Genomic DNA, 21,243 nt, shown 5'->3' with positions numbered 1-21,243 from the left:
TTCTTAAGAATATTTGCTAGCTTGCTTTCATCATGTTTTAAGGCTTTGAAAACCACCCCCCGCAACCCTACCACCACCAGACCATTCAACATATGCACTCTGGTTTTAGTGTGATCAGTGTTTATTATATTTCAGCTTTGATTTATCTGCTTAGCCATGGAATACAATTTTTTTTTCATGTTTTCATTTTACTTTTCAGGAGTGTTTCATACTCCAAACATTTTGCATTAATAGATTGCACATTGCTGATTTGTGCATCAGCTTAACTTTTGTTAATTTGGGCTTTTGTTTTGTTTTGCTGAACTTTCTTTTTCCAGTCCATTACCATGGATACCTTTGACTTGTTGGTATCTAAGTCTTTAAATTAACTGAACACTGTTGCTTCTTCCCCTGCTGCTCTTCTACTATTTGTCCGAATGACCTACCAACTATTTAAGATGGGTTTGATTAAGATTGAATTGTCTAGCAAAGTGAATGCTAAATACTTTATTACCATTTCAGTATTTTTAGTTCATCCAATTATCCTTTCTTTTCATAGTATCAGTCCCTGAGTGCTGGGATGTTCTTCTTCAAGTGCACTATATGCAATAATAAAGATGAATTCCAGAAAGAGATGTTACGAATGGGGATCCATGTTCCAGAAAAGTATGTGTGCATTTACCAATAAGAGCTTATGCAATTTTATTAGTTAAATAGGTAGTGATGTATAAATAATTTGGAGCCTTTTTTATTTGTTCTTTTGCTTATGGGAACTGCTGAGAGGGATATTGAATGCAATTTATAAGTAATTTAATTTATCATGACTGGTGATCCTGTTCCAATTAGTTGCTGTAACTTTAAGGACTTTATGCCAATTCCCTCATTTCGCACTAATGATTTCTCTCAGCCATTTTTCCTAGTGGCAGGATAAGTGATGGCTATTATTTTGCCTTTTGAAAATACAAAACACACTGGTTTAGAAAATGTGGTGTTGTCTTGAAGATAGGTGGCATTGAAGTTGTTGTTTAATGTCTCAGGATGTGCATGAAGCTGTAATAGATTATAATGACCAAAACCAAAGGAGAGCATAACATTTCTCCGATATTGATGACTCCTTGTAGATGACAACCCTTCACTTGAACTTCATATTCTTCTGCTCTTAATTGTTTCTCTTTTTCTTAAAATAAAGGGATGCATCTTGGGAACTTGAAGAGAATGCATTTCAGGAATTATTGCAACGTTACCAGCGATGTGATGCACGAAGATGTCTCTGTAAAAATGGAAGAGAATATGTAGAACCTGACAGGTAACAGTTAATTTTCCCATGAAAACTGCTGAGTTAGCAACCTTAAATTAAGAAAATCTGACATTTAATTCTTCAAAGAAAGGTCTTTTTTTCCCCAAAATCCAGTGTATTATGATTCCTTTTTTATTTAAATTTGGTGTATAAATGGTCTTTTAGATGCTTTCTCAAAGCTAACTACTCTCTATAATTGTACCAGTAACAAAATATCTTCTATTAAATACCACCAACATTATTTGGCTGTAAATTTAACTGCCTCTGAGGGGGTGATGAAATCCTTTTGTTTTGTACCTACTTGTACTGTATAAGCGCAATAATTAATGAACACTCTTATTCGGGAAGCTTCTCAGAACACTGGCCCTAGCATAGTTCATTTGGAGAATGCTCCATCCACACAGTTCCCAACATCTCCCCAGTGCCTCACAAAATGGAACCCACTTCTTCCACGTCAGTCTGTCAGCCATCTATTTATCTCCCTAATCTGATTTGCCTTGTGCATATAGCTCAAACGGTGGGGTGGGAGGGGTAAGGATGAGGGGTTGGAGAGGAGAGAGGGAATCATGTCAGTATGAGGTGATAGGTGCCAAATTTAGAAGCCAAGCCTTTAATGTTCAGATTACAGAGATGAATGCATAGCTGAAAGACTGACATGGAAGAAGTGCATTCCATTTCGTGGGCATTGGGGAGAGTTAGGATCTGTATGGATCGAGTGTTCTCCACATGAACCATGTTAGAGCCAGTATTCTTGATAACTAGGGAATTTAAACTAGAGAATTTTAAATCTAATAGGGGAACACAAGAGGTCAAATTTAGGATGTGGTAAATCGGTAGAATCGAGACCAATGCGAAAGATATCAACATGGGAATTAACAAACTTCTATGGCAGAAAGGGGTAGAATGTATAAATCTAATCGATAAGACTAGGATTTACAAAGAATAAAAATAAAACTAAAGTCTCTGTATCTGAATGCATATAGCTTTCACAACAAAACAAATACTGAGAATGTAAATAGAAATGAATAAGTAGGACTTAGTAACTCCTACAATAGTTGTAGGATTGAACCTGCATCTTGAAGAGTACAAGACATTTAGGAAAATGTGAAGAACCAGCTCTGTTGGCTAAGATTGATATCAGCCCAACAGAGAGGGCTGACACAAGTTCAGGGAGCCAAAATGTGGAGACCGTTTGAGTAGAAATGCAAAATGATAAAGTCAAGAAGTTACTTCTATGAGTAGTATACAGATTTCCCGTCAATAACCAGTCAGAGTGGCAGCATAAAGGAGGAAATAAGAGAGCTAGTCAAAAATGCACAGTGACAATCATAAATTTCAATTGGAAAAGCCAAATGGACAAAGATGAGAAATATATTCTCGAGCCAAGCAGACTATTGATTAAAGTTTGGGAGAAGATTTGTAGCTCGGGTGCTCGTTGTTGTGGTTCTGTTCGCCGAGCTAGGAATTTGTCTTGCAAACGTTTCGTCCCCTATCTAGGTGACATCCTCAGTGCTTGGGAGCCTCCTGTGAAGCGCTTCTGTGCTGTTTCCTCCAGCATTTATAGTGGCCTGTCTCTGCCGCTTCCGGTTGTCAGTTCCAGCTGTCCGCTGTAGTGGCCGGTATATTGGGTCCAGGTTGATGTGTTTGTTGATAGTCTGTGGATGAGTGCCATGCCTCTAGGAATTCCCTAGCCTGTTCTCTGTTTGGCTTGCCCTATAATGGTAGTGTTGTCCCAGTCGAATTCATGTTGCTTTTTGTCTGTGTGTGTGGCTACTAAGGATAGCTGATCGTGTCGTTTCGTGGCTAGTTGGTGTTCGTGTATACGGATCGTTACTGTCTTCCTGTTTGTCCGATGTAGTGTTTTGTGCAGCCCTTGCATGGGATTTTGTACACTACATTAGTTTTGCTCATGTTGGGTATCGGGACCTTCGTTCTGGTGAGTTGTTGTCTGTAGACAAGTCAGAAAAATTCAAGGGGCATATACACATAAATGTTAAATTATATCATATTTAAGGAAAAAGCAGGTAATTGTGCAAAGATAGGTGGCAGATCAGAAGATTAGGCAGAATATTTTTTAAAAAGCAAATTGAAATATTAACACAAGAAAAGGTAGGCAGAAATAAAAACTAACATTTGTATAAACATTGAAGAGTTAACGAAGTGAATGTTCATCCTACAGAAGGTTAGACTGGAAAATCAGTATTTAAAAATAAGAAAATGGCAGATGAATTGAACAGAAATTTTGTACTTCCCTATAGAGGATACAAGTAAAATTCCAGAAACAGTGGTAAATCTGGAAATAGAAAGGAGGGAGGAACTTGGGAAAATTTTTCGTAGGCTGAAAAGTGCCTGGATCTAGATAAACCTCAACTTCGAGTCTTAAATCAAGTGGCTACTGAGGAAGTCAATACATTGCTTTATTTTCCAAAACACCCTTGATTCAGGATGGACCCATTAGGTTGCAAGTTAGCGAATGTAACTCCTTTATATTCAAAAAAGCGAGGGAGGAAGAAAACAGGAACATTCAGGCCAGTTGGTTTAACATCTGTCACGTGGAAACCTCAAAGTTACTATTAAAAAAGTAATAGAGCACTTTCAAGGTTCAAGGTACGTAAGCAAACTTAACACTATTTTCTGAAAGGGAAATTTATATTTGATCAGTCTGTTGGAGTTGTTTAAGGAGGTACCGTATGCTGTGGGTAAAGGGGGACCAGAGAATGTACTGTACTTAGCTTTTCAAAAGCATTTAAAGGTGCCACGTTAAAGGATATTGGAGAAAATAAAGGCTCCTATTGCAGGGGATGGCATATGGTATGGATTGGTTGGTTAACAGGAAGCAGAGTGGGTTTAAGTGGGTCTTATTCAGCTTGCCACAAAGTTCTTTCCTGGTACCTCAATTGTTTATCTTTTATGTAAAACACTTGAAGTGATAGAAGGTCTTTGTCCAGTCAGCAAATTTGGAAACCAAGATAAATAAGAAAATTAAGTTGTGAAGAGGACACAAGATTTCAAAAAGATATTAATAGGCTGAGTGAGTGGCAAATAAAGTTTAATGTGGGAAAATGTGAAGTTGTCCATTTTTTGGTAGGAAAAAGAAAAAACATGTGTAAATGGTGAGAGAATGCATGGCTCTGAACTGTAGAGGAATGCTGATGTTCTCATGCCTGAATTGCATAAGATTAGTATGTGGTACAACAAATCATTAGGAGAGCTATTGGAATGTTACTTATCATGAGTGAATCGCTTTTGAACTGTCTTCAATGCCAGTACATCCATTTTTTGGAAATATGGGGACCAAAACTGTATTCTGTCCTTTAGGTGTCCCCTCACCAACACCCTGTTGAGTTGTAAGAAGACTTCCCTATTTTTAAACCTACAACCACCTCCCCCCCCCCCCCCCCCCCCCCCCCCCTCTCCACAACCAAAGCACAAAGCAATTAATGGTGACCCTGGAATCCGAACGCCCTATTGTTTGAATAAATCTGAATCCGAACACCACATAACATTCAGGTCACACATTGTTTGTTCAGTTCGTCCCTGGAAGTAGTCATGAAAGCATCTCTCGTGTCTCCATCACTAGATTACCTTGTGATTTGTGCTGGGTTTTTTAAATTATCGCCCTTGTGCATTCACCATTGCACCAAAGAAGAGCAGTGAAGCAAATAAGTGCATTCACCATTAGCACTCCTCACTAAGGAAAATGAAGTTATTTTCATGTTAGTACATTTTTCTTGCTTTTGTAAAGTGTCTTGAAAATGCTTTTTTTTTTTGGGGGTCCAGAAACTGATTAATTCACTTTCCATATTTCTTATGGGGAAAATAAGTTTTGGAATCCGAACTTTTTTGCAATCCAAACAACCTCCTGGAACAAATTAAATTCAGATTCCGAGGTACCACTGTACATCTAAAATACTCCTTCCATGACTTGCTGTATCTGCATGCTAGCTTTTGAGTTTTACACACAAGAATACCTTGATCCCCCTGTGCAGCACTTTTTTTTTGTTTTGGAGTCTTCATCTGTTTAAGTAATCTCCTATGATTCTTCCTACCAAACTGTGTGACCTCACACTTGCCAATAGCAAACTCCCAAGTTTTGCCCATTCACTCAACTAGTAGATTCCTCATGCAGATTCCTTATAATCTTAGAATTGCCAGAATTATCAGGCAGACAGCGAGGATGATATAAATTGCCTTCAGCTTGACACAGATGAGCAGAAAGAACTGATCAGTTTTAGTGTAGAGAAGTGTATAGAAGATTTTGATAGAAGGAATGAGGAAAGGCAATGTAATTGTACTACACTCAAGTTTGTAGGAACAGAGGTACTTCAGATACATATGCATTAATCTTTGAGGTGACAGCAAACACTGACAGTCGTTAACAAAGCACATAGGATCTTAAGCTTCCTAAATAGAGGTATTCAGTAGAAGACGAAGAAAGTTATTCTAAACTTTTATAAAACTCCAGTTACGCCTTGTATTGCATTTAGTTCTGCACACCCCACCTTCTTTCAAATCCCCTGCTCTGAAGAGAAGTGTGAAAATTTATATGACAGGTTTGATAAGATAGATGAGATAAATCTGTTTGTTACCTTATAGTGCAATGACTAGGGGGCATGCACTTAAGATTTTGGGCAAGAGATAAAAGAGGAATATGAAAAACTTTTGTGCGGCAAGTGGTAACACACTGGAACCTGCTGCGCCTCTGGTGAAGGAAGTGGGAAGATTAAAAGAAATTAGATTGTTACTTGAAATAAATTAATCTAGGAAATTGAGCAGCATGTTAGGGGGTTGATTTGCTCGCTGACCTGTAAGAAATTGGATGTCCCAGGGGTAGGGTTTTTCTGTCTTGCAGATAGAATATAAAAAAATTACATTGCCATCTCCTGCTATTCAGAATCAATAAGAACATTGTAGTTAAAATTTTAGCCACACCCCACTATTTTAAAAAAATAACTATTTACACTAGATCTTGCTATTATGGAATGATCCAAGTCACATTGTTTCTGGTAATAATCAAATAACTATATTGTCTTAAGTAGCATGTGACTATGGGGGAGTTGCTGGGGGTTGTCTTGTGGGCACTACTAATGGTGATGTAAAAGGAAGAACAGTTCCTTTGTTTACAGAGCTTCTCTTGATAAGTGTTAAGTGATTCTCCAGAGCTTGTACTTAACAAATTTTGACTGTTCACAGAAGTTGGCATATTGCAGTTGTGCCAAGTGTGTAAGAGTGTCAAGAAAAAGAACCTAATAAAAGAAGTCAGACTTTCTGGGTTGTTCTGCATATCACTGATCTAAGCAATTGTCTCATTGCCTAATCCACGAAATATCACCATTATTATATCTATGTCATAAAATATTAGAAAATTAAGTTGTCTCTTTTGTCTGTTTGGAATTAAGTGATACTTAAAATTGCAGTTTGTTTTTCTTTATTAGGAACTTTTATCAGTGCAATTTCTCTATTTCAGTAAATGGGACATTGTACTCTGTAAGTACTGTGGCTCCAGCGGGACTCATTTGGCCTGTTCATTTTTGGCAATCTGCATGGAAAATTGGGAGTGCCCAGATTGTAGACATATTGTATACAAATCAGGTAACTTCTGGAAATGTGATATTACTATTTTTAAACCTTTTTATTTGAAATGTATAATAACAGGTTTATATTTGTGATCAGGATCTTGTTCACATTAGTTCTAGTGGAGTAACTACTTAGTTATTTGCATCATTTACAATATTGATTTACAATATTGATTGGATGGACTGATGCTAAGATGAGATCCACACAATTTATGTAAAACTCTTAATGTGAGATCTCGAAAGCCAAATCCGTTCCATTTGGTAGACAGCCATCATTATTATTAAAGCATTTTAGTAGAATAAATGTAACATGTACCTCTAAAACTATGTTAAGTGGAATATGTGGCACAGATATGGGCAATTTAGCTCAGCAGGTCAAAGGAGCATTTTATACTCCACACAAGCAGCCTTCATGTTAAATAAAAACAATGTTTGAAAAACTGAGCAGGTATGGCAGCATTATGTGCAGAAATCGTCAGAATTAACATTGAGTCCAATATAAACCTTCCCTTGTACACCTTGCACCCTGTTTTGTTTCACCTAATTGCTGTATCCTTTTATTCCTTTCTTTCTCATATCTGGCTTCCATTGATAAATGCATTAACAGTGTTCTCCTGAAGTACTCCCTACAGTTGTAAATACTGCTTGGTCACAATGACTAATAACATTCCTCAAATTCCTTATTCACTGACCATCTTATTTATAGTCCTTGCTTTTACTCCATAAATGGAAATATAAGCAGATTTCTGCAGGTGTTGGAAATGTGAAATAAAAGCAGAAAGTGTTAGAAATTCACCTGTGGGGAGAGAAACAGTTAACCTTTCGTGTCCACTCTGCCATTTCTACAGAGCTAATGACAAATGTAGAAAAGTAATAGGTTTTGTACCATAGAAAATGATGAAGGGAAGTAAGTGGAACCAAAGGACTGGGGTGGTTAGTTAGGGAAATGGGATCATTGGTGTCAAAAGAAAAATGCAAGGCAAATGGTATTAGTCATTGAGAAGAGATAGATCCAGAGTAGTTAATAATAGAAAACAAAATCAAGAAAACTAGAGAGTGGGGTGGCTCAGAGGAAGGAAATAAAATGGAGGGCAGTGGCCATGGTCTGCAATTGTTGACCTCTGAGTCCAAAAAAAGGTATAAGATGTCTAAAAGTAAAATAAGGTGCTGTTTCTCCATATTATTATGTTGGTGCACTCTGGAAGGCCTAGCAAACAGACAAAGTGAGTATGAGAGCAAAATTGTGCATTAAAGTAACAAACGACCAGAAGGTCAGTCATGTTTACAGACTGAGCAGAAGTGTTCTATAAAGCAGTTACCCTGTCTGGGTTTTACCTCCCCAAGAGAAAGGAGAATGCATTATGAGAACTGAATACTGTACGATAAAAAGTGCAACAAAGTCTCTCTCCCTTCTGGAAGGGGTATTTAGATGCTTTGTAAAGGGATAAAAGAGCAAATGATGTGCCACCTGTGAATGCATGAGAAAATATCGTAGAAGGAGGATGAGGTGTTCAGGATTATAATCTCATTCCTCACATATATGGATTCGCAACCCATAGTTGGTGAGGTAGCCCATAGGCCTGATTTTTGTTTTTCCTTTTTTTTTATAAACATGATTTTATTGAAAAAATATTTTTTATATTACAACAAGTACAAAACAATACAATTCAAAACAGTACAAAAAAAACCCAAGTTTAAAAAAAATTCCCAGCCCACCCTCATGTACAAATGTATAAACATATATAGAAAAATATAGAATAAAAAAAACAAATTGGCTATTTAACTAAATAAATAAATAACCAACAATTAGCTAATAAATAGTAATAACTCAGCCCAGCCAAACAAAACGCTTATACGTTCACAGTTCCACCTCCCTGGATATTGGACTTGTTAGTGTGGCAGATAAATCTGTGTCAAGGTATTCCAAAAAGGACTGCCATGTCTTATAAAAATTCTCACTTTTGTGGTGAACCATACTTGCAGAAACTCCAGGGGAATATGCTCCATAACAATCTTCTGCCAACCCGACAGGCCTATGGGGTTTTTGAATATCCAAACTAGCAAGATATTCTTTCTTCCACAGAATGTGATAGTATTGAAAAGTTTTTCTTATGTGCGTCTGCAGGCAATACAGTGGGCAGGCCCAAAAGGAGAGAGATAGGGTCCTTCTCCACTCTTAACACCCAAAATCCTCTCCATTGCACCCACCACAGCACTCCAATATGTTTGAAGCCTATTGCAAGACCAGGGACAATGGATAAGAGTGCCCGTACAGACCTTCTACTTGGGGCATGCTGAAAAACCCTGAATTAAATTTTGACAAAATAGTCCAGAGCCAAGTGGACTCCCCCCCCCCCCCCCCCCCGTGCAGAATCTTCCACTGTAAAGCATGGGACCTATTGCAAATTGATAGCTTCCTTGCATTCTCCCAAATATCCTCCCATGCCTCCGAGGAGACTTCAGCATCCAGCCTCTCTCTCCCACATTCTGCAGAGTCAATCAAACTCATTTGAGGGGGCACCCCCAATTGATGATATAAAGTACTGACAGAAAGTGTATTCTTAGCACTTAGCATTTCCCTCTCTATGTTGGATTTGTAGGGATCTGTCAAAACTGTGGTCTTTTTTGGAATAAAATCCCTAACTTGAAAAAAAAAACAAGAGGTCTCTATTAGATAACTTATATTTCTATGCTACCTGATCGAAGAACATCATTACATCCCTCTCAAATACATCGCCCATGCACGACACACCCCTTGCAGCCCAACGTTTAAATCCTGAATCTATCATCCCCTGCATACCAACTAAAGGTGAAAATAAAGATGTTTTGCCAATATTGCCTTCCCTGTGCTGAATTGCCCTGTATGCTTTTAACGGTATTGATAACTATTGGGTTATGGTAATATTCCCTAATTGTCCTCATTTTTTCTAAAAACAGCAAACTGGTAAAGGAGCACCTTGCCTGGGAGGCTTCAATATCTAGCCATAGTAGAAGAGGATCTCCACAAACCTAAACCCAATCAGTCACATAAGACAAAAGCGAGCCTAATTGGAAATTTTTAATGTTTCCCCCCCCCCCCCCCCCCCCCCAAAATCTGTGAGGTGGTTGCAGTTTAGCTAATTTAATGAGGGACTGCTTTTGATGCCAAATAGAAGAACTGAACCAGCCATTCAGCCTCCTGAGAGTTTGCTTATTGAAAATCAGGGGCGGGGCAATCTGTATAGAGAATATTCATCTTAATAAGCACTATCTGACCCAACCACGAGACTGGAAGTGCCTCCCATGTTTGAAGATCTTGTTTAATTTTTTTCAAATAATTGGATAAAATTGGCTTTGAAAAGCCGATTCAGAACTGGAGTAATGAATATGCCCAAATACACAAAACCCCCTGTCTCCACCTAAGTGGGAGTCCATAGTTGCCCTCATGACAACTTCGTAAGACCGTCCATAGGCATAGCCTCTGATTTTGCAGCGTTAATCTTGTACTCTGAAAAAGCACCAAACGCATGAATGCATTCTATCAGGCGAGGCACTGAAACTGCTGGGTTTGTCAAAATAAATTAGGACATCGTCTGCATACAATAAAATCTTTTGTAGTTTTGCCCCCACTTCTGGAGCTGGTATATTGGGATCCCCACGAATAATTTCCACCAATGGTTCAATCACCAACGTAAAAAGCAATGGTGAAAGGGGACAGCCCTACTGGCTGCCCCTAAAAATTTTAAAATTGCTTGATTGGACCCTGTTGGTGAGGGCCAGCATAGAGAACCTTTACCCATTTTATAATGACTTCGCCCAAACCAAACTGCGCCAGAGTATAAAAAAGGTACTTACACTTAACTCTGTCAAATGTCTTCTCTGCATCTGGAGAAATCACCAATCCCTGTTTTGACTGTTGTTGACATGCTTGAAATACATTGTGCAACCTCCTAACATTATTGGAGGATCTGCGACCCTTTATGAAGCCTGTCTGATCCTCTTTAGTATTAGAAGGTTACACAGTCTCCAGCCTTAATGCCAGAGTCTGAGAGGATTTTAAAGTCCACACGGCGGCACAGTGGTTAGGCTGTTGCCTCACAGTACAAGAGACCCGGGTTTAATTCCCACCTCAGGCGACTGACTCTGTGGAGTTTGCACATTCTCCCCATGTCTGCATGGGTTTCCTCCGGGTGCTCCAGTTTCCTCCCACAGTTCAAAAATGTGCAGGTCAGGTGAATTAGCCATGCTAAATTGCCCGTAGTGTTAGGTGAAGGGGTAAATGTAGGGGAATGGGTCTGGGTGGGCGCACTTCGAGTCATTGTGGACTTGTTGGGCCGAAGGGCCTGTTTCCGCACTGCAAGTAATCTAATCTAATTTCAGAGTCAAATGGGCCTGTAAGAAGCACAGTCTTTGGGTCTTTCTCTTTTTTTTGAAAGGATAAGTGAAATATTGGCCTCTCTCAGAGATGGTGGGAGACAGTAATAATTGTATTTATCATTAAACATATTAAGCATCGGACCTGACAGTATATTTATAAATTCCTTATAGAATTCACTGGGAAGTCCGTCAGGACCGGGCACCTTTCCACTCTGAAACTGCCTCACAGCTTCCTGCACTTTTTGCTCTGATAACTGGGCATTGAGAAAGGATTGTTATTTGAGAGTCACACCCAGGAGCTTCAGATCCTTAAAAAAAGATATCATTTTGGCCTACCCCTCCTCACAATCCTTGGATTGTATAACAGAGTAAAATCTCTGGAACGACACATTAATCCTTTTAGAATCGCATATTAGGTTCCCAGATCCTTTCCTAATCGCTGTAATGGCTTGTGGGGCACTCGTTTTTCTGGCAAGATATGCTAAGTATTTGCCTGGCTTGTCACTATGCTCGTGTAAAAGCCAGCTCCTTCTTTGCCATCTGCGTGAGCATGAAATTCAGTGCAGACCACAGCGCCGTAATCCTCTGTAGTTTGACCAATGAGGGTTTGTCAAAGTAGGCCTCCTTGGCTGCCTCCAACCGTGCTTCAAGGAGGCATTGCTGCTCACCCTTCTGTCACTTCCTACTGGCGGAATATGAAATAACGAACCCCCAGCATCGGCTTTGGCAGTTTCCCAGAGAACTGATGAGCTACCAATCGAACCTATGTTGATGCCTAGGAACGCCTGAAATTCCCAAGAAATATGTTCCACCTTGAGGATAAAGGGATCCATTCGCCAGTACCTTGAACCCACTGGAGCAAGATACACTGGAGCATGGTCAGAGATAGTGATATTACTAATCGTACAAAATACCACCAAATCCAGGGTTACCACAGGGGTCAGAAAAAAATCAAGCCTAGTGTGACATCTGTGTGAAGAAACTCATAAAATCCCTACCTGTAGGGTGGCGACGCCTCCAGATGTCCACCAACCATAACTCCCTATGCAGACCTACTAACTGTTTAATTTGTACAGAGGGTATCGAGGGACCTTTTGGCAACTTGTCCACTGTAGGATCCATGAGACAGTTAAAATCTCCCCCTATAATGATGTGCCGGGACTCGCGACTTATCAGTTTAGAAAAGGCACCTACCAAAAATTTGACGGGATGAGCTGGAGGGTGATAAGCATTTAAAACACTGTGTTCTTCCCCATTTATCAAGGCTTTTAGAATTATGAATCTCCCATGTGTGTCTTTAACACACTAACAACTTAAATGGGAGATTCTTCCTAACCAGTATAGCCACTCCCCTACTTCTGGTATTAAATAATGAAAAATAAGTTCTGTCAAAGCTATTTTGCTGTAATTTCAGATGCTCCTTGTCATCCAAGTGTGTCTCCTGTAACAAAGCAATTTCCTTTCTAAGACTCAAAAGTACTTTCTTCCTCTTAATTAGTGAGTGACTTTCCTTGATAGTCCAGGTGCACCATTTAATCAAGTCATTAGCCATAACCACCTGCAATAACATTTAAATTCCAAAAAGCAGGAACTCGAACCACAAATCGCTGAGCCTTCATGTAACATGATCCATCAAACATAAAAACAACGTAAACTAAAACCACGACAGTTAACAAACCTACAAAACTATTGAAAATTAAAAACAACAAAAACCAGAAAACAAACCAGCATATGTAGAGCCAACAGCGCTGAGTTGGGGAACTCACCCCTGCCCAGAGGTGCCAACTACCCATCCCAACCTGCCCATAAGTAGGCATCTAACTATCCCAGCTACAGCCGCACCGCAAACACAAGCAGAAGAATACCAATATGAATAAAGAAAATCCTTTTTAAAAATAAATGGGGAATAAATACCCCAACCATCCTTTGGTATATCCTAACTTAGAAATTGAAAATTTACATCTCAACTGCTGCCAAATACAGTTTAAACCGAATTATTATCAATAGAGGGGGACTTCCTCTGTTTCTTTTACAAAACAATAAAAGCAAACCAAACAACACTATATATACATACTAAAATTGTTCAAATTATGTTAGTTTGTCCACAAAGTCTCTTGCTTCTCCATGTCAAAGAGATGGATGGAAGCACCGCCGGATACCTCAGAGTACTGGATCTCAAGCTCCTCAGTCTTTTAACACCATTGCAAGATTTTCATTTCTGGATCATCATCACTGAGAAATCCTGAAAGAACATGATCTTAAATCACTCGTAAATTAGGGCCTTTGGATCCTTCCCCTGGACTCTGGAAGCCTCCATGACACTCTCTCTATCCTGGTAATGATGAAACCGCACCAGGAGCAGACCAGGATGTTGACCCAGACCCAATCTCCACACTGCGACCTGGTGAGCCCTCTTTATCTTCAATCCTCTCATGCCAGCCTCCCAAGTCAAGGAATTTCAGCAGCCAGTCCTCAACAAATTCTGCAGGCCGCTCACCTTCCTTACCCTCAGGCAGACTATGATCCAAATGTTTTTTGTCCTGCCCCTGTTCTCAAGGTCATCTACTTGGTCGTGCACATAATGGACCTGTGTCTGCTGGGCTTGGATCCTATCCTTGGATGAACTGGTGTCAGCTTTACACCACTGTGACCATGTGCTGCACCTCATCCATCCTCTTCTCCAGGTCTCCCAGCTGCTGCTCCTGCTTCTACACCATGAGCAAGAAATTGGAGCCAGCATCTCTTCAGTCTGTTTTCCCCAGCGTCTTGTGAGATTTTGTGAGCTCGTTCACCAGTGACTGGAAAGTAATCAACTGCTAGGATCCTGCAGCCTGAACTGCAGACCCGGCCTCGGGTACTACTCCTCCATTTTTCAGCATCTCTGGACAGCTGGAAACACAAGTCAGTTGATTTTTAGAAGGTCCTTGGACTCCACGATCTTTCTGGCATCCCAAGATATCACTATGGTCTGGGTTGGGCAGGTTAAAGGTTCATCCCGCTTGTGCTGCGATGCAGAACTCTGCAGTGTGATCGTCTTAGATCGCCACCATCTTGGATTCCTTTTTTTTAATTCCTTTTTAATTTTTCTCTGTTTCACTATTGACAGTCTGACACAAAACCTGTCCTTTCTGGTAAATAGGAGATTTATGTTATACCAATATGTGCCTTTCTTGTTTTCCATGGGAGATCCAAATCCCTATCCTGTGTGGTTAACAGGATTTGGTGTATAGAAGAGTGGACTAAGAAGACAGAAAGCGAATGGTCACTTAATGCTGGTGGGACGCGCAGTGAATGTGTTTGTGATGCTGACATCATACTGGAGGTGACAAAAATGACAGGGTGTGATCTTGTACCTATAGAGACTTGAAAGGGAAGGGGAACTCCACAGCATGGGGAAGAGTGAGGGCAAAAGTTGAAGAAATTGGTCTGATACAGTTGAGGCTGCTTTCCAGCACAATGGAGGACAATCCTCAGTTATGGTAACAAATAATTTTGGAAGCACTGATGTGCAAGGTAGTGGTACTGGAGTAGGTGTAACAAAGAAACTTAGAGAGTAAAATGGAACCTTAACAGGAAGCTGGGTGTTATTAATTGTAGTTCCACTAGCTGAGAGTTGGTGTGTTTGTAATGAATATTGCTGGACAGCATATACCCAGAAACGCAGACTTGAGTCAGGGAAGGCAAGAGTCAAATGTTGGTCAGTGGATAGTGAAAAAATTATGGACATTGGAAGAAAATTTGATTTCTCCCCCCCCCCCCCCCCCCCCCCCCCCCCCCCCCCTCGTTCTGGATGAGAAAAGGAAGTGACACTGAACAGTCATTAATATATCAGAGAACGTGTTGTGGAGGGGTCCTGATTGATGGAAAAAAGGAATGTTTGCAACCTAACACAAAAGATTGTAAAACTGTGGCCGCACCTTTTTTTATTTGGATGACATGAGAGAACTTAAAAGAGAAACAGTTCAATGAGAGAACGAACTCATCCAGGTAAAGGAGGGGGGTGATAACTGTGACTGTTCATCCATTTAGGCAGAACCGGAGAGCCCTCCGATTGACCTAGTGAGAGATGGAGGTGCAGAGAGGTTGGGCATCCCTAATGAAGAGGCATTTAGGGCTAAAAAACTGGAAATTATTGAAATACCATCTTTCTTACTCTCTCTCTTGCTCGCATTTCTGTCCAAGGCCTGCTGTGGTGTTCCAGTAAAGCCCAAAATCAGCTGGAGGAGCAGCATGCATTTTGTGTTTGGGTGTTCAGGACTCAACATTGAGTTCAACAGATTCTGTCCATGAACTCCATCTCCATTTTCTTTGTCATGCCTCCTCCCACCACGTGGTCTCTAATCTTGCTGTTCTTTTTGATTTTGTTTTTCTGACCTACATTTCCATTTAATTTCTTCCTCCTCACTTTTTTTTCTATACAGTCAGAGTCATACAACATAGAAACAGACCCTTTGGTTCAAACTGTCCATGCTGAACATAATCTCAAACTAAACTAGTCCTACCTACCTGCTTCTAGCCCATATCCCTTCCAACATTTCCTATTCATGTAATTGTCCCCACATCCACTGCTTCCTCAGGAAGTTCATTCCACATGTGGACCACCCTCTTGAGGGGGGCGGGGGAAGCAATTTGCCCCCATGTCCTTTTTTTTAAACATCTCTCTTCTCTCATCTTAAAAATGTGCCCCCCAATCTTGAAATCCCCCATCCTCAGGAAAAGACAACTACCATTAACCCTATCTATAGTTCTTATGATTTTATAAACTTCTTTGATGTCGCGCCTCAACATCCTTTGCTCCAGTGGAAAAAAAGTCTCAGCCTATCCAGCCTTGGTTTATAACTCAAACCCTCCATACCTGGCAACATCCTTGTATAATGCCCCTCACTTTTCCACTTTTCTCTTCAGTTCTGAAGAAGTTTCATATTGAACTCTGCCAGCTCTGGGTTTTTTTTTCTGTCCACAGATGCTGCCAGGCCTGTTGAGTTTCTCAGACACTTTGTTTTTAATTCAGTAAATGAAAATGTTGCTTGACATCCATTATTTCTGGTCTCTGTTCATTCTGCAAGTGCAGATTTTATGTAAGCTGTTAATTATTTTCTTCTAATGCAGAAATTGGATTAAAATTCAGAATTTATAGTCTCTTCCTTTGCTTGCTTTTTGTTGATTAATAATTGTATGCAAAGACTAGAGGATAACAAATGCATTCGCAGTGCTTCAATGATCTGCTTAAGGATTGGAGGTCATCTCTAAGCATTTAGTTTGTGCAGTTTGATTGGACATAATTTCCCAAGTTACTTGCATGATATGAATTAGAGGCTAACATTGTTTAAAGCAACTAGGCCATGGTTGTCTAAATGTTGCTGCATTGATTTGAGAATCTCTCATTTGTTCCCTGCAATACAATTTCTTGAGCAGATTATTTTTGATTAGCTCTTTCATATTTATAATGTCAAAATGGTAATCACATCCATTGACTGTGTAATTGTTTATATTTCCAATAATATTAACTTTGAAATAACCCTCTATTGCCAATTGCTGTACTGACTGTTGACCATCAAATATTTTGCCACCTTAATGAAATCAAGCTGTATCAAAGTCCTCACTAAGGACAATTCAGAGATTTGACTTGGTGTTAGTTCTTTATTCATTCCTGGAGTGTGGATGTGACTGACACAGTATTTATTGTCCATTGCTGCTCTGAGAAACTAGCAGTGCAACATTTTTTTTTTAATTTTCAACTGCTGGCATTCTTTAGAGTGGCTAATGGGCCACTTTGGAGACTAATTAACAGCCAATTCCATTAGTGTAGGATTGAATTATCATTAAACCAGACTGCGTCAAGTGGGTAAGTTTCCTTCTTTTAAATAAAATTATTAATTCAGTGTTGTTTTATACAAATGTGACCACTTACTGGTGCCATCTTTTAAATTCTTAAATTCCTATGGGGTAACAAGAACCTCTTATTCGTGGAGTTTTGGCCAAGACACTCATATTAGTTAAATGACATAATTGTGGCACAACCATCCTGTGATTAACCATCTTCATGACTGATATGGCATTCAAAGATAACTTGAAATATATGCATTTAGTTTAAAACTGGGAGAAGTGGTATCGTAATGACAAAGGCACAAGCCAGCAGTTTGATGGAATACTCCCCACTTGTCTGGATGAGTGCAGTCCAAAACCTCAAGAAGCTTGAAACCATCCAGGACAAAGCAGCCTGCTTATTTGGTACCACACCCATAAACATTTAGTCCCAAGGTCATTCCAATGGTCAGTATCAGCAGTGCCTACCATTTATAAGATACACTGTAGAAATTCTCCAAGGCATCCCCAACAATACCTTCCATGACCATCTAGAAGAACAAGGAAATGCCACTCCTCAAGTTCCCCTCCAACCCACTCACTACTCTGACTTAGAAATGTATTGCTGTTCCTTCAGTGTCACTGGGTCATCATCTTGGAACTCCCTCAACAGCTTTGTGGGTAAACCTACACCAAATGGATAACAGTGTTTCAAGAAGACACTGCACCACCATCTTCTGGAAGGTAGCTGAGAATTAGCGATTAACGCTGGCCCAGCCAGTGTTGCCCACATTCTGTGAATTAAGTTATACGAAAGCTGCCGGTTAATGCTGTGAGGCATGGGCTCCAATCTCATCACAACAGCTGGTGGAATACATTCATTCACGAAAGGACATTGTTCTATCGCTGGTGGTCAGGGAACCAGCAAAACGTAAAAGTCAATTTCACCTCATCCTTGCCGATTTCTCTGTCAGACGCATTTGTCCATGGCCCATAACTGATCAGGGTGATCACAGTATAGTCATAATGTAAACTATTTCTCATCTTGTTGCTTTACCAGGAGTTTATCACATCTAGCAACTCAACTGGATATCTATGAAGTATTATGGACCATCAGCAACAAAATTCTATTCAATCACAAACTGTGATCTTATGACCCAGCAAATCCCTCCCTCTACCAATGCTGTCAAAACACTATCAATCCTGGTTCAATGAAGAATGCAGGAGGACATGCCAGAAGTAGCATCAAGCATATCATAAGAATGATTTGTCAACATAGTAAAGCTGCAACAGGGCTGTCGGTATGTCAAACAGCAAGAGCTCCATATGATGGAGTTTAGCTGTCCCACAACCATCAGATTAGATCTAAACTCTGGAGCACTGTCAGATCCAGTCATGGATATTAGAGGACAATTGAACAGCCACCTGGAGAAGGAAGCTGCACAAATTCTATGCCCTCCTTAATAAGGGAAGGCCAGCCAAAACTGCTAGATATTCTATCTTGGTTTGCTCCTGAGGTCTCCAGTTTCAAAGAGGCTAGACGTTAGCCAACTCGATTCGCTTGGCTAAAAAAACTAGATACTGCAAAGACTGTAAACTCTAATAACATTCTGACATTTATTCTGCTTTTGTGGACAGAATGTACTTAGAAAATTTTCCACATTGCCAAGCAGTGACCAGTATTGTACATATACTAGACTAGCTCGAATGTGACTAATTCTCGAGCACAAGTTTTCAGAACTATTGCCAGTAACTGCTCTATCAATCTACTCCTCAAAATGATGGAAGTTGTTGACTGTGCTTCTTAAAAATTTTTTTCACTGACGGGAAGTGGGTGTCACTGACTGGGCCAGTATTTATTTCTTTTCCTTATTGGTGAGATGAAGATGTTGGTGAGCTGCTTTCTTGAACTGCTGTAGTTTTCAAGGTTTATTTCTCACTGCTCCCCAGTTTGGTTTTTGCCAGGGCCACTCTATTCCTGACCTCCTCCTGGCTTTGGTTTAAACGTGGACTAAAGGAGTTGAATTCCATAGAGACTGAAATGAAAGTGACTGCTCTTGTCATCAAAGTTGCATTTAGTTGAGTGTGATACTTAAGAGCCCAAGAAAGTCTGGAGTCAATGGAAAGCAGGGCAACTCTCTTGTTTAGCCTCGACAACTGCAACCATTTGCCTTTTGCATCAAGTATGATTCCAATCATCTCAGCACCAGGAAATCATTACTGGAGTTCTTTGGGATAGAGTCCCTGCCCTAAACATCTTCAAATGCTTTATCATTGATGTTCTTCCCATGTGAAGATCAAAGTAGAAATATTTGCGAATGATTTCAGTGTTCAGCATCATTCCCAACCCCTCAGATAGTGAAGCACTGGACATGAACAACAGGATCGGAATAACATTCAATCTTGGGTGTATCAGGCGAAAGTGAGGACTGTAGATGCTGGAGATCAGAGACAAAGAGTGTCGTCCTGGAAAAGTACAGTTGGTCAGCTTCATCCCCATCTTCATCTACCTATTGTCTTCTCACTACGTTCTCCCCAGCCCCACCCCCTCCCCTCCAATTTATCTCTCAGCCCCCCTTTCCCGATGAAGGGCTTGTGCCCGAAACTTTGATTCTCCTGCCCCCTGGATAGTGCCTAACCATCTGTGCTTTTCCAGCACCACACTCTTTGATTTGGGTGGATCAGTGTCAAGTTGTAGGCATGGTAAACAAGCACTTGATGACGACTAACTCCAACAACCGAATCTAACTATCACCAAGGCTGAATTCTCACTATAAACATTCTGGAGTGTACCATTAATCAGAAACTGAATTAGACCTTCTACATAAATACTACAAGGGCAGGTCAGAAGTTAAGAATTCTGTTTCCTAACTCCCCAAAGCTTATCCCCAATTTGCGAGTCAGGATGTGATGGGATACTTTCCACCTATCTGGATAAGTGCACTTCCAAAAACACTCAAGAAATTTGACATGATCTGGGACAAAACTATTAATTTGATTGGCAGCTCTTTTTTTTTTACCATTTTCAAACTTTGTGTTCCCTCCATTATTGACTCCCACTGCCTGTAATATGTACCAACTAAGCACTGCAGACACTCACCAGGGCTCCTCTTAACAGTAAATGCAGAAATGTGTTTTCTACCATCTGGAAACATAAGGGTAGCAGATGCATAGGAATGCCATCATCTGTACGTTCCCCATCAAGACATGCTTTCACTATTGCTAGATCAGAATCCTTGAACTCCTTCCTAACAACCGTGGGTGTCCCAAACCACGTGGTCTGCAGACCTCTCAAAGGTGGCTTGCCACATTCACAAGGGTAGTAAAAGAAAGGTGACAAACACAAGCTGAGTCAGTGGCTTGCATCTTATGGAAGCAACAAAAATTTATAATTTATATTGCTTTATTGACAGCAGTTTTCTCCATTTCAATTTTTTTGGATTGCAGCCAAAGTATAAAGTCTGGGAGTGGTCCATTTAGTTTGCTGTCAACCTCCTAACATCTTGGAAATCCCATTTAATCCTAGAATAGTATTCAGCCTGATTGCCGTTGTCCTTATTATCATTTGAAATAACTTTGAAAGTGTTTTGTTAGGAAGATTTTAAAAATTCAAAACCATATGGTGATGCTGAGGGTGATGCTGGCAAAATTGTTTCTATTGCCTATCTCTGGTTGTCTTGAGGATGATGAACTGTCCTCTTGTAAACCAATGCATTCCTTGTGGTGGTGTTCCCATCTTAGGCATGAATTCCAGGACCACTATGAAAGACCACTATTGTGTCCATGTCACAGTTGTGGAAGGATGGTTTATTGGGAGTAAGTTTCTATGTTCAGTTGCTCTTGTATTTATTCTTTTAGCTGCATAGAGTCATACAGCATGGGGTCCAGCAAGTCCATGTCCACTATGATCCCCAAACTAAACTGGTCCACCTACTTGCATTCCACATACCTCCAAACCTTCCTTTTTTTTAAACATTGTAACTGTACCCATATCCACCACTTCCTCGGGACGTGCATTCCACGCATGAGCCACTGTAACAATAAAAAGTAGCCTCTCATGTTCTTTGTAAATTTTTCTCCTCTCACCTTTATAAATATGTCCCCAATCTTGAAATTCCCCACCATTGGAAAAATATATCTGCCATTCACTTTCTCTATTCCCATCATGATTTTATAAAGGTTCATAAGGTCACTCTTCAACGTCCTTTGCTCCAGGGGAAAAATGTTCCA

At 40.1% G+C, this 21,243-nt stretch overlaps 1 protein-coding gene across 1 annotated transcript in view; it reads left to right on the top strand.

Moving 5' to 3' along the window:
* Positions 1-21,243, top strand: part of g2e3 (G2/M-phase specific E3 ubiquitin protein ligase) — an 87,571-nt gene that overhangs the window by 32,846 nt on the left and 33,482 nt on the right. The window contains exons 7-9 of the mRNA XM_072569004.1: positions 539-645; positions 1,169-1,285; positions 6,744-6,868. Of these exons, the coding sequence (XP_072425105.1) occupies positions 539-645; positions 1,169-1,285; positions 6,744-6,868 (349 nt within the window). The remainder of the gene's footprint in view (positions 1-538; positions 646-1,168; positions 1,286-6,743; positions 6,869-21,243) is intronic.

Source organism: Chiloscyllium punctatum, chromosome 4 (assembly GCF_047496795.1).
Source record: "Chiloscyllium punctatum isolate Juve2018m chromosome 4, sChiPun1.3, whole genome shotgun sequence".
Lineage (NCBI taxonomy): Eukaryota > Metazoa > Chordata > Chondrichthyes > Orectolobiformes > Hemiscylliidae > Chiloscyllium > Chiloscyllium punctatum.
This window is presented reverse-complemented; position numbering and strand designations above follow the sequence as displayed.